Source organism: Puntigrus tetrazona, chromosome 18, assembly GCF_018831695.1.
Source record: "Puntigrus tetrazona isolate hp1 chromosome 18, ASM1883169v1, whole genome shotgun sequence".
NCBI classification, from domain to species: Eukaryota; Metazoa; Chordata; class Actinopteri; order Cypriniformes; family Cyprinidae; genus Puntigrus; species Puntigrus tetrazona.
Window position 1 is genome coordinate 6,540,662 of NC_056716.1, and position 14,813 is coordinate 6,555,474.

Genomic DNA, 14,813 nt, shown 5'->3' on the forward strand with positions numbered 1-14,813 from the left:
TATTATACAACTATTTACAATGACTAACTGTCCTCCAACTGTCCTCCTGCCCAAACTATGTTTTCCGTGTTGAGCACAAAGCGTTGGTCAGGAGGTAGTGAAGCATCATAGTATCCCACTGGCTTGAACTGGATTGATCCATTTAGGTCCTGCTGCCAGTTCACAACTTCATATTGTGCTACAACTGCACCACTGCTGTCAAACCACACATGGTCTCCTGTCTTTACTGTGGAATTTATTGTCTTCAGAGCCTCAACCACCTAGTGAAAAACAAAAAGTTCATCCTTTTGCTCTTCTTTTTATATAAGGTGACCAGATATGCCACTTCCTGGGGCACATTCTGCCCAGGATTTCTAAATAGTCTAAAATAACAAAATTTTCACTCTTTGCCCTGTGCGGTATAACTGCTAAACTGTATGCAGGACCTGATTTTGCTAAGTTCGAAGTGTTCCTAGTTCAACATCTTTGTAATTTTTTAGGCTGTTTAAAAAATCCTTTGCAGAACATGTCCCTGGAAGTGTCATGTCTGGTCACTGTATTTTTATACCACGTTTTACCTGCTGTGGTTGTATTGTCATACTTTTTTCACAGCCTCCATTGCTTGTGCACTGGAGCAAACTGTGTAGTGAATATGCTACAGCATAAACTGCTTTGTAGACATTACTTGAGTATCTTTGTTCAGTTACATCTTCATTGTAATTTTTCAGCACAAGCAGATCCTGATATCTGCTGCAATCTATTCCATATTCAGATGGATTCTCCTCCTTCTGTAAGCATGGGAAGGCTGTGTGCCAGAATCTTTTTGTAACATAATCTGCAAACCCTTCAATATCAACTTTCTTCACTGCAAACCCCAGGGATCCTCCCAGAACATGAAAACTGTTTGGAATCATCAAACTTTCTGAAGTTATCCAAGCCTCCACTCCAATCATTTGGACATTTGTAATGTTCTTAGTACTTAGCTGATCAAACAGATTTCCCATCTCAACTTGAGAAAGAAATGCAATAATTACTTTTGCAGTGCCCTTTTTTATTGTCTCTACCACTTTTTGGAGCTTTTCAGGCTCTGTCCGATGGAATTTCACAGAGTACTCAACACAAATTCCCTCCTCCTGGGCCGTTTTCAGAAAAATAGCCATTCCATTGTTTCCATAGTCATTGTCACTGTTCACAGCTCCAACCCAAGACCAGCCAAAGTGCTTGACTATGTATGCAAGTGCTCTGCTCTGGTGGTAGTCACTAGCAATAGTTCTGAAGAATGATGGGTAATCTTTCCTATTACTAAGACATTCACATGTAGCTGAGGGACTTATCTTAAAGCAGAAGGGGAAAAAAAACAGTACATCAGTAATCAGTTTAGTATCACCATGATCAAACTTCTACTATTATAGATCCTTACCACTGGAATTTTAAAAGGTCCTGTAGTTCTGGACAGAATCACTGTGGCAGAAGACTCTGTTTCTCCTATGATAGCATGTATAGGAGACTGTCCATTGCATCTGTCTGCTGCTGCAAACTCCTGACCATTCATCAATGCCATAGTTGCACTCATAGAAGACAGTCTTGAACCACAGGTATCATAAATTCTGTAGCCAATAGATACATTTGGAAGCAAACTTTCATTTGTGTTAATCTCTTCAATGGCAAATATCATTGTTTGAGCCATTCGAAAATCGATTAGGTTCACACTGCGAAGATATTTAATCAGTTCTGCATTAGTCCACACAGTTTTCTTATGGTATAATGTATGCAATATATATATATATATATATATATATATATATATATATATATATCAAATCTGTTTTCATTAAATGCATCTTCTTTCCAGTGCAAAATACCTGGAACAAAAGAGGTGTTGAGGTTTTTGTCTAAACTCAAATGATGGTAACGTTTCTTTACTGTGAATTGCGAAAAGTGTTCCAATTATAAAATCTCCATTTTTAGACAGCAGCGGGTATTTGGATTCTCCCATCAAATTACATACTGTCTTTTCCTCCTTTGTATGAATACAAAATAAAAAAAATAGTAGTATGTAAAGAATGATTAGCATCCTACTGATTGATCTCACATGCATCTTCCAAATGCCAGAGATATGATGCATGGTTTGTACTTTTGTAGACATCATTAATATACATAGTTTACAGTTAATGATCCCACTGGACACAGAAAAGAATAGGTGAAAAAAAGGTTCTGTTTCCAATATTTGAAGAATGATGTAATCTTTCCTATAGACAGTGTACAATTCAAATGTATTTTATACTTTTAAGAGTCCTTTGGACACAAATTAGAAAATGGTATCTGAAATATAAAATGGAAATGTGTCAGTTAAAACAATATATCACTAAACAGGCTACATACAGTAAATTTAATAACTTTTAAGACCTCATCGCCACTTCAGGTTTTAACCAGTTGGCGACATTTTAACTTGCATTTACTGAATAATAATTGCAAGATAGCTCAACTAAACAGTCTTATTTTGTGATAACACTTTATCAGTAAAACATAATTCTGGAATAAAGCATAATAAGGCACTGTAACATCTTGTTACATCTTGCATTTAGATTTATTGTAAAATGACTATTATACAATTTCTTGTACTTTCACTGTACTGAAGTATAAATTAATCAGTTAATTGTAAATAGTATAATAATTAAATAATAATACATTAAGTATTAATTTTTAACCATAGAAGCTATATTCATAATTATATTCAGCTAACACAGACTTGTCGGTGCTTAGGTTTGTTACTCTGAATTTACTCTGCATCACTTAATGCACAACTCTATTTTGTCATTGCCTTATCAGATATTGTATCATTGTTAATCATAACATTGACTCGCAGGACAATTTAGCGTATTTTTTACACTTGCGTTTCTCATTCATGAAATGGTATACATATATGCCACTGGGAAATGGGTTGACAAAATGGGTTGCAATTTTGAGTAAACCTGACCCACTCATATTCTAATATATTCTAATAAATGTGATCAATAAATCAGTCTATTAATCAATTGATAAAAAACACATCTTTCAGCCAAGGTGTCTCAGAAAAAGGGATGTTTGAAAGATGGTTTCCAGCTGTACAAAAAACTTCTGCAGGCCAGCTTTTTATTACAGATATGAAATATATGTGTGACAGTTCTGAACATTCCTGTTGTTGTTGTTTTCATTCTCTATGTGCTCTGTGTGTGTCATAGTTTCTGTCATTTTCTGATTGTGTTCATTCTGTTCAGTTGTGTCTCATTAATTAACGTCATTACCTTCCCCTTATAAGTTGGACTCTGTGTTAGTTTCTCCGGTCTTGTCCACGTTTTGTGTATTTTGCTACTTCCCTTTATGTTGGAATGCACTGTGGATTTATTAAAATACTTTTTTTGAACTTTTTCTTTGTGCGCTCCTTACCAGACCGTACCTTGACAGAAGACCAGACCAAGACAGTAGTGGCGTGTATACCCACATTTTGTTTCTTGTTGTTTTCCCCATTGTCATACCTGGACAGCTACGTATGATCTCGATCCCAGCCCACCATCTCCGCACTGTACAGAGCTACAGCCAGAGCCCACTGCTGACAGACGCGCAATCGCAGAGGAGTGCGACAAAGCCGAGTGCCGCCTTGAAGCTAGAGCCCATGACATCAGACCAGGTGTGAGAGCCGGCAACAGAGCCTTCAAGATCACCCTCATGATTTCAGGCCAAAGGAGAATCTCAAATGCCTGCCCTCCAGCCCGTTTCTGTCTCTTCCACTGCTGGCTCCTGTCAGCCCCTCTGCTTACCCTCAGCACATCATCTGCATGCTAGATTTACCACAGGTCAGCCAGTCTTCATTAACATCAATGTTGGAACATCCTTCCTCTCTGCTTCCAGCCTTTGAGTCCCAGACTGTCGGCCCCTAGCTCCCTCCTCTTTACTGTGGCCCATCAGTCCACAATCTCTGCAGAGCTCCCTTGTCCCTCTGGCTTCACCTTGGCCTGTCACATCACTCCTCGATCGCTCCAGCTCCACATTGGCCTTCTGGATCTCCATATGATTCCTATTTCAGCATTGGTTGCCTGAGTCATCTGCTCCACATTGGCCCTCCAGATCCTCAGAGTCACCCTGACTGCGTCACCCTGGAGTGGAGTCAGCCCAACCGTGGGCCACTATCATGACCATGGTCTGGGTCCTGCTGGTCTCCTTCTGCTTCACATCCCTCCTGTCTCTTCCCTGGCTCTTCCTTCCTTTGTCTCCCCCTTGAACTCTGTTTGCCAGCTCTCAGGTCCCTACCTTTCTTTTCCTTCTTTCTTATGTGCTTTAAGAACATGTTTCCCTGCTAAAATAAAGAAAAAATAATAATAATACATACTGCCACAAATCCTGTCCGTGGCTATCCACCCACCAGACACCCTTCAATCATATTAACTTTCATACTATACAGTCTGTTGCACCTGGGCTACATTTACCATTATTCATTGCACTAATTGCACACACAGCTGTGACCAATCACACACACTATTTAACACACACTCAGCTCCTAATCAGATTGATAAGTATTGCTTAGCGTTTGTTGCTGTGTGAGTTTTACAGAGCCTTTTCTTATTGTCTAAAAGTCAGTCTATTTGTCACCAAGCCAGCAGAGGGAGCTCTTACCTCTGGGTGATCTGTGATCACTCCCTCTGCTGCTACTTCCAGTTAAAACACTACAAATGCTGTAGCAGGCCCCTCACCTGCAGGTTGTATTGTTAGTTTGTTATTGGATTGTCGTTCCGAGTTTCCTTGTGTTTTCCGAGTTATAGATTCTTTGGTTTTGACCCTGCCTGTCTTTTGATACTCTGATTGTTTGCTGCCTGACCCGACCTCTGCCTGTTTTTGGATTTTGTTGTTGCCTTGCCTCTTACACTCCTGTTTGCTGTGATTTGACGCCTGCCTTCTTTGACCATGCCCAATAAAAGCCTGCGAATGGATCCGCACGCCTCAGACCCCTCAATCATGACACTATTCCTATTCTATTGCCTGTTTCCTGATCATTGGTCTGCCATGTATTTTTCCCTTTGGCTTCCTGTTTTGAATTATGCGGCAAATGCAGACAGTAGCGCCCATTTGCAAAATGGCAGCCACTCTAAAACCCCATCATGTCACTACTGCCATTCATGAGTCCAGTGAAGTCACAGCTGATCTTCATGAGTCCAGTAAAATCACAGTTGATTTCCATGAGTCAAGTCTATTCACGGTTTATCTTTTTAAAAGATTATTGAACATAGATGGGTGCACATTTCTCATGTTTCTATGTCTGTAGCTGAGTCCTACATTCTCTGGTCCATGGAATGAACAGCATATTTCAAGTGTCACTAATCAAATGGAGAGGCACTACTTCAGGTCCATAACTTGTACTGTGCCAGAGGATATTGGACTGTACCATCATTGTTCTAACTCTGAGGGGGATCCTTCATTTCATTTCATTTAGCTGTTATATTTGTTTTGTATTTTGATTTAGCTAATTGCTTGTATTGTGTTAGCTACTGATAAGATGTGTGTGTGACTGGTAAGATATCACCTTTATTTTTTTGTTTTGTAGAAGCTACAAAACATTGTGGACTTCAGGAAGGTGAGAAGAGGCACACATGATCCCATCCACATCAATGGGATTGCTGTTGAGCCAGTCCCATGCATCAAGTTCCCGGGAACCCACATCTCGGAAGATCTGTCCTGGACCACCAACACCTCCAGCCTGGTCAAGAAGGCTCACCAGCGTCTTTTCTTCCTGAGGAAACTTAAGAAGAACCAGCTGTCCTCAGCCATCCTGGTGAACTTCTATCGCTGTACAACAGAGAGCATCCTAACGAACTGTGTCACAGTCTGGTATGGGAGCTGCTCTGTTGCTGAGCGTAAGGCACTGCAGCGGGTGGTGAAAATTGCCCAGCGCATCACAGGAACTCCACTTCCATCCATTGAGGAGATCCAGAAGAGACACTGTTTGCGTCGATTCTTAAGGACTCCTCTCACCCTGCCCACAAACTGTTTTCCCTCCTGCCATCCGGCAGGCGATTCAGATTCCCCCGGACTAGAACAAGTAGACTAAGAAACAGCTTTTTTACCAGAGCTATCTCACTACTGAATTCTACCCCCACAGACTTCTGCCCCACCCACCCCCATCCCCACCCCATTAAAATAAAATAAAAATAAAAAATATACAATGCACTGTTTAACATTCATCGCACTCCACTGTACATAAACATATTGTAAATGTATGTACATATCCTTTGCACATACTCTTGTAAATTTGTATACACATATCCCGAATATCCTGTTTGTACATAAACACCTGTAAATTGTTTATCACACATTTATCTTCTGTACATATTACCTATATGTGCACTTTATTTGTGTAATTTATATTGTACCTGTATCCTGCACTTGCTGCTTATTGCACTCCTGGTTAGACCTAAACTGCATTTCGTTACTTTGTACTTGTACATGTGTAATGACAATAAAGTTGAATCTAATCTAATCTAATCTACATGGATATCTAGAGGTTAAATCTAGAGGTTATTCATATTTGGGGTTAGTCTATAGTTTGTCAGGGCTGAGTTTAGTTCTTCCATTTTTTTGACTTTGTTAGCAGGGCAGTTTTTTTTATCGCAGTTATTTTTCTTTATCTTGAGTTAGTTTGTTTGACTATGTTGGAGTGAACATAAGTTATATCTGTTCCTGTTGATTGAAATTGAATTTTTAATTTTTAATGGTTTTTGCCCACAACTGTCCTGCTTGTTCTTGGCAACCACTATATTGTCTAGATTTTAATCACTTCCTGTCTCTTGCACCTGTATCTTCAAGGTCAGTTTTTCAGTATCCCAGTCTGGTATCCAACCTAAGGGATCCATCATTAGTATCAGCACATGCAGCTAGTATCCCTGAACCTGCATTCTTCAAATGTTTTGTTCCTGAACTGATTACTTTATCTGTAGCACTTCCCACAATGTGGATTGCTTTATGTTTTATTTGGTTTATGGTATATTCCTCTGATGAAAAGCTTTTTTTTTCATCAGTCATTATTCAAGGCATTTATCCAGTCTTCAGTGTTGCATGATTCTTCAGAAATCACTGTAATATGGTGATTTATTATCAGCAAGAAATGTGCAAATAATATGTAATAATTTTGCTAATAATTAAACCCTTTACACATCCATTCTTGGTTTTTAAACAACTTAATCTTTTACAATGAAATTTACCTAATTTAGGTATGTTAATGCATTGTAATAATACATTACATTTCAAAGATATAAGGTAAACAAAATTTAATTACTTCATTTGATGTTACAAAAAGTTGCATCATGAATTTTGTTTACTGCATTTGCTGTTCATTTCGATGTTTATGACACTGATAGTGTAGCTTCCAGCTGTGCTTTAATTAAAAGAGGTTTTTTTTGTAGTTGTTGTTGTTTTTTTACATGTTTGTGAAGACTGATCAAATTTGCTCTCAGGTGAGTACAAGCCACTGGAGATTTACGTCAGTCTGTTTTTGCAGGTTGTTACCTGTTGAAGGCTTTGTGTTATGTTCGTCCACATTAACAGTCCAGAAATTTGCTAAGCTTTCAGACATGTAATCACGTGTCCATATTACATGTATCTACAAGACAGAGGTCAGAATCTTAAACTGTGACAATACTGACAACTTCATTAATATATAATATATATATATATATATATATATATATATATATATATATATATATATATATATATATATATAGCATATAGACACATGTTTTTAGTGCTACTCTAGGGAATATCCACCCAACAATCTGCCTTTCTTGACCATATGTTCTTACAGTATAACTGAAACCTTATTTTTTTAGCTTGCGTAAGACATGGCGAGTCATAATTACCACAAGAAGCCTGAGACTTCATTCAGTACAGCAGTTTTCTGCCTTTTGCATACATCCTTATGATACCTAATTACTTTAGCGCTCATTTCACTTATTTGATGGGACTCTTGGCCATAAAGCCAATGATTAGTTTCTCTCTTGCAGCGTATTCTGCTCTATGAAGGACAAATGCCCACACAGACTTTGCATGAATTTTAAACAACTGTCATAACTATACTGAATAATGTCTCTAACATAACATTAATAATATGCTCTAACATCTTCAAATCTACCAACACTTTTCTGTTTCACATATGTCATTGTCATGATCAAAATGATAATTCATGATAATCAAACCTCCTGAACTTGAACATGTGAAAATAGTTTTCTGAACAACCATTTATATCTGGGTCAGTTGGATTAACACACTGAATGTATTAGAATGAATGGCATCAGAATCAAATGAAAAGCTTTCTGAACCGCAGTGTAGTAGATTCAAATGGTAGATTTAAATTAAAACAATTTCTAAATGAAACATGATGCGGTATGGTAAAAAGTAATTTTTTTAGTTACATTCATTAAAACATTCCACTTAGGCATTAAAATGAAATAAAAAGACAAATCCTTTTACAAGTACTCATACTTGTTTTATAGTCTGATTTGAGTACAGAAATATACTTATGTACTGTCACTGGCAGTGGAAGCCTACTATTCTGGTCTCCAGCGCCATCTACTGATTTATAAACCAAGATTGAAACCAACAAAATAAAATGAGAGGCAATGTCACCACAATAAAACCATGATCACTTATATCACTCTGATAGAAGACTAATACTTTTAACAAATATGAATAAAAAGTAATACAACACGCACACGCGCACACACACACACACACACACACACACAATATATATATATGTGTGTGTGTGTGTGTGTGTGTGTGTGTGTGCGTGTTGTATTTAATTATATGTTTGTGTGTGAGTGTGTGTATCATACTTATTTTTTTGTACATATGAGCATTTATAAATAATGTAAATAATGTGTCAGTCTAAGCTGTTTTTTTACGCTCAACAATCAATAAACTGACAATCAAACTGTCTGTTGCTTACTTATAACATTTGTCCACTGCATTTAATTTTGTTATATTTAGTTTTACTAAACTAAACTAAATAAAAAGATTAGAGAAATTGTTTTAAAGTTGCTGAGTTACTTTTTATTTGTTTGTTAATCGAGCCATGCACATTAATTGTAACTCTCACAGAAGCTCCTAAACATTAAATGTTTTTCAAAAGAACAAATCTCCAAACACCTGAAGACAGCTTCTGTTCATACCTAATCACTCAAAATGCAATGATACAAATAATGTTGTTTTTCTATAATGACACCTTGGGATCTTATTTCCTTGCCTGAGAAGGAAACACTCACTTGTCAGGACATGTCTAAGAAGCTGCCGTACACCTGTCCTACACCCTTAGGCCAGTGACAAATTGGATAAGTAGAGCTGATTCGTTTCCCTAAAGGCTTGACTGGTTATACCACATCACTGCTTTGAACCTTTCACATCCAATTAAATCATAACCCTGGGCGAACAAAGAGTAAATTATGAAACAAAAACATTTTGTTAACAGATTTTGTTGTTGTTTAAAGGCTCACAAACAATCCCTCTACCCTCAAGACTAATCTATTTGTTTTGGCCAGTACAGTTACTTTGCATTAGAGGTTAAAGTATCTAAAGGTTAATTACTTTGTTGACTGCTTGGGCCTTTGTTTTAACTGTTTTCACTAGTTTTAGACATTGAAGAACAAAAAAAAAAACTATTTCAATAAAAGCTCAAATTAACTGAACAGGACACTGGCCCTCCAGGAGTTTGGACAGCCCTGGTATAGGTATACCAACTGCCTTGGTAATGCTTTAGATTATAAAATATCCAAGTAAAAGCATTTTGATACAGTACACAATAAGCAGGGAAATTAGTAAAAGGTGAGGGTATTATGTCTGGGAATGAAAGTGGCATTTCAGTCACTTTGTGCCAAATTTCATGAGATTTGAAGTGTTTATTTAGTGAGGCTCTTCACCCTTGAAACTTTATGTAATATTGGAGTTTGGTTGGCTCTAGTAGATGAGTTAACAGCTAAACAAACTAAGAATCGTTATCATCGGGATGTTTTAATTGTTGTTTGATTTGAGTCATTGAATGTTGGTTATGTTTTGATACAGCTTAATTTCAATTCAAGAGTTCATTTATGTGTTTTTAAGCATCAAACAAGCTGTTTCGATCAAAAATTCTATAGAAACCTTTCATTTAGGCACAAGCAGACGTCAAGAATCGGCATATGAATCTCAACAACTAACAAACAGCATATTTAGATAAAAAAAATCAACTCTGAACATCACAAAATAAATTACTAAGCAATTTAGTTCATAATTTATTCATGATGCAATGCATAACGGGAGCTTTGATTAGCTACAACATGCTTTTTGATGGTCACCATTCTTGTGATTCTCACACTAAGTCCTGATGTCTGTATGTCCAAGTTATTGGTCAAATTATGTTTCACCCGTCCTTATGTTGTTCAGATGTGTGGATGTAATCAATAAAAAGTTGATTGCAGCTTATTTATACACATAAGGGAGTTATATCTAAACATGTTTTAGTGATTCAGGTCAAATAACAACTACATTCAAACTCAATCAACTCCTGCTGTTTTCTGCCTTTAGCCAACATGGAAACTGAGGACAAAACAGGCTGGGCCCCAGTTAGATAGCCCAGGTGACACCCATCTGGGCTCCACATAAGTGTGTTGGATCTTCTTTTGTTGACATAAATGAATGATCAATGTTGGTTGTTTTTTAACGCCATCATCATTTGAGTCATGGCACTGAGTATGTCTCACCCATATATGGTTTAATCTTAATTGTAAAAAAATAAATAAATATATATATATATATATATTTTACAAAAGAAGTGTCATATATATACAATATATATACATATATACATACTGTGTATATATATATATTAGTTTCTCTAACCAAAAGATTAAGAAAAGAAGATACAAAGCTCATTTTCACAGACATTAAGAATCAATGTAGGAACCTTAACATCTAAAACATAAATCAAAAAAATCTAAAACATTATCTAAAAAAAAGTTGCAATTGCATTCTGGGTGCCACCATCCAAAAATCATATATGATTCCCATGATGCATTGTGGCATGCAAATATTAGTAGATCTGTTTATCTGTTAATATGCTACTTGTCACTATTGTTGAGACTCTTGATGTCTTTATGTGTCTAAAGGAAGACCCTCCCTTTATTTACAAGGATTATTCACAAGGATGCTATAAAGAAGATAAACATAACTCAGATTAATCTCTGCATGATTTTAGACTTGGAGAAGGAAGAACCAGACTGGACACAGGCTGCAGCCATGAAGGTAGTCTCAACCATCAGCCATCAGACATCATGGCCACAAAATGTTGGCTAGATGTCTGATATATACACCACACAAAAGCGGAAACACTTAATGAAATTCGATGTCATAGGACTTCCAGGAGATGTGTGGTGTGTTCTTTAACTTCCTGCATGGAAACAAATTTGCAGTGGCGCCAAACCTCCTCATAAAAGAAGAAAGCTGGTGTGTTTAACAACTGCGATTAGCACTTATCCTTTATCAACTAAATGCTGGATTTTTTTAAAGTATATGAAATATTTAAAGTTCATAGCATAGAATCATAGAAATACATCACACCAGTGTGTTATTGTGGCGAGCAGGTGGTGGTGGAGCCCAGACATGAACAAGGCAAGGCAAGTCCAAGTATTCAGAGGGCTAGGGAGAAGTCGGTGGCTCAAGTGACCAAGGCAGAGGCAAAGATTGAGAAGTCTGCCAGCAAGGTGGAGCTCAGCCAACAATAGGCCTTTTTCACAAAAAAGTAAAACAAATTACGTCACTGCAAGGATAAAGTTAGTTCCATTACAGGTCTGCACCTATTTTGTCATATTTTCTATTTTGTCTGTTTTCCACGCTGTGGCTATATGATCTATAAAGAAATAATATTTTAATTGTTTGTAACTTATATGGCGCATAGCGCTGGATGGTTTTTATTCTCTATCTTGAGCAAAGTATCCTTTTTTTCATAGCGGGCTTTATTTCAAACCGTAGCACTCCTCTGAATCATCCAACGATGTAGCCGACTTTCACACCTGGTAGGATGCTAAATGCTCCGGCTTTGGGGGTGATTCTTACTGTGATGATTCATAGGTGTCTGCGAGGTTAACTTGCTTGATGGTAATTAGCCACGATCCAGGATCCAGAACAGTGCGTTCAGCATAGTGTTGTCAAACACCATTAGAACTGAAAGCTGGTCTCCAAAAACATAAGATGTCTGCAGGCTAATGAGGTGAATAGTGCTGCAATATCCATTGGAAAAAAAAAACACTTTCAAAAAGAAAAAAAAAACGGAGGAGGAAAGAAAATGTCTGCATGCGTTTTGTCACTTTCTCTTTGGGTCGGGTATTCTGTCACTATTCTGTCACTATTTAATTCAATCCATATTAAGCATGATCCACACAAGGAGTGGCTGGAGACATATATGACATTTAAGATCCAAACATTCATGTGTTTCCAAACATTCATTTTGACATTAATTGCAATAATCCAGTGAGATTTTTGTTTGCACAAGGAGTCTACCATGCTCACTCTCTGCTTTTAAACAAACCACTTTTTCCGAAATAAGTGATCTAATTGTGAAGTCAGATTCCACATCCTAGGCTCCACATTTGACACTGTCCGTACAACGTACGGTCACTGGACAATAAACTGGACTACATTCGGCTACTCCGCACAGCTTCCATGATGGCGAGTGAGTGTTGTGTCTTTGTGTTTGTGGAGACATGGCTCAATGACAGCGTTCCGGACTGTGCAATACAGCTAGCCCGGCTAACGTGCTATCGTGCAGACAGAGCGCTCGTCGAGGGGGGGATGACTCGCGGTGGGGGACTCTGTGTTTACATCAATGATGCCTGGTGCCGTAATGCGGTTGTGGTCTGTAAACACTGCTCTCCATTGGTGGAGCTTATGATCATCAAGTGCCGGCCATTCTACCTGCCGAGGGAATTTAGTGCCATATTGTTGGTGGCAGTTTACATCCCTCCTGGCTCCAGCAACAACAGGAGTGAGGCACTGAACGAACTCTATCAGCACATCAGCGAGCAGAACACAGCGCACCCTGATGCCTTTCTCATCCTGGCTGGGGATTTCAACCACGCAAACCCCAAGAGCGTGCTTCCACAACTCCATGGTCACATCAACTTTCCCACAAGAGGTACCAACATTTTAGACAATGTTTACACTGCTTGTAGAGGAGCCTACAAAGCCCTCTCCCTCCCCCACCCCGGAACCTCAGACCACACCACTGTTATGCTAATGCCAGCATACAGGCCACTGATTAAAGTGGCCAAACCAGCTACAAAGCAGCTACGTGTGTGGCCTGAGGGATCTACAGAGGCACTCCAGGACTGCTTCTCCACCACAGACTGGAGTGTCTTCAAGCAAGCAGCCACCTACAACAACATCACTGACCTCCAGGAGTACACAGAGACCGTCACGTCCCACATGAGGAAGTGCATGGATGATGTCACTGTCACCAGAACCATCACCATACGGGCCAATCAGAAACCTTGGCTAACAGGAGATGTCAAAAGGCTCCTGAGGGCCAGGAACACTGCCTTCAGAGCTGGGGACGAGGTGGGCCTAAGGACTGCCAGGGCCAACCTGTCTCGGGGCATCAGACTGGCCAAGAGACAGTACTCCAGGAGGATTGCAGACTGTTTCAGTGACAGCAGAGACAGCAGGAACCTGTGGCGAGGAATCCAAACCATCACGGACTACAAGCCCCCTCCACGGACCTGTGATAGCTCCACCTCTCTGCTGAACCATCTGAACAACTTCTTTGCCCGCTTTGAGGCAGACAACAACACTCCAGCACAGAAGCTACCACCTTCTCTTGGTGACCAGGTGTTGATACTGTCCCCTGATAGTGTGAGGTGCTGTCTCAGAGGGACAAATGCTCGTAAAGCCACAGGCCCGGATAACATCCCTGGTCGTGTTCTGAAAGACTGTGCTGCTGAGCTCACAGATGTCTTCACGGACATCTTCAACTCACTGAGCCAGGCTGTTGTCCCCACGTGCCTTAAATCCACCACAATCATCCCGGTCCCGAAAAAGTCATCTCTCTTCTGCTACAATGACTACCGCCCGGTCGCACACACTCCCATCCTCATGAAGTGCTTTGAGCGGCTAGTCATGCACCACATCAAGTCTGTCCTCCCCCCTGCCCTGGACCCCTACCAGTTTGCATATCGGTCTAACCGATCAACAGAAGATGCCGTCTCCACTGCCCTCCACTCAGCACTCACCCACCTGGAAACCAAAGACTCACATGTCAGAATGCTGTTCATCGACTTCAGCTCAGCATTCAACAGCATAATCCCGCAGCAGCTCATCCATAAACTGGGCTAGCTGGGGCTCAACACCTCCCTGTGCAACTGGCTGCTGGACTTCCTGACAGGGAGACCACAGGCAGTTCGGGTTGGCAGCAACTCCTCCAGCTCCATCATCATGAACACGGGGGCCCCCCAATGATGTGTGCTGAGCCCCCTTCTTTTCACTCTGCTGACCCATGACTGTACTCCATCATCCAGCTCTAACCTCTTCATCAAGTTCGCGGATGACACGACTGTGGTGGGTCTTATCAACAACAACAATGAGACACCCTACAGGAGTGAAGTGAGCAGGCTGGCCATGTGGTGCAAAGATAACAATCTCCACCTGAATGTGGAGAAGACAAAGGAGATTGTTGTGGACCCCATCATGCAGAACTTCTACAGAGGCACCATCGAGAGCATTCTGTCCAGCTGCATCACGGTGTGTTACGGAGCCTGCACCGTGTCCTGCCGTAACACTCTGCA

General features: G+C 39.6%; 1 protein-coding gene across 1 annotated transcript; it reads right to left on the minus strand.

Moving 5' to 3' along the window:
• Window positions 1-38: 38 nt before the first annotated feature.
• LOC122322986 (extracellular calcium-sensing receptor-like) lies at window positions 39-4,303 on the minus strand. The gene is made up of 4 exons (XM_043216601.1): window positions 4,134-4,303; window positions 3,847-4,033; window positions 3,495-3,797; window positions 39-1,379 (listed from the first exon to the last, which is right to left on the minus strand). The coding sequence occupies exons 1-4, from the start codon at window positions 4,301-4,303 to the stop codon at window positions 531-533; spliced, it is 1,509 nt and encodes a 502-aa protein (XP_043072536.1). The 3' UTR covers window positions 39-530.
• Between the last annotated feature and the right edge of the window lie 10,510 nt (window positions 4,304-14,813).

Coding starts and splice junctions, on each gene's coding strand:
- LOC122322986 (XM_043216601.1), bottom strand. CDS start 4,303: ATGTTCTTAAAGCACATAAGAAAGAAGGAAAAGAAAGGTAGGGACCTG. Junction 4,034..4,133: donor GGTCATGATAGTGGCCCACG/GTTGGGCTGACT, acceptor ATGCTGAAATAG/GAATCATATGGAGATCCAGA. Junction 3,798..3,846: donor TGGAAGCAGAGAGGAAGGAT/GTTCCAACATTG, acceptor TGGTAAATCTAG/CATGCAGATGATGTGCTGAG.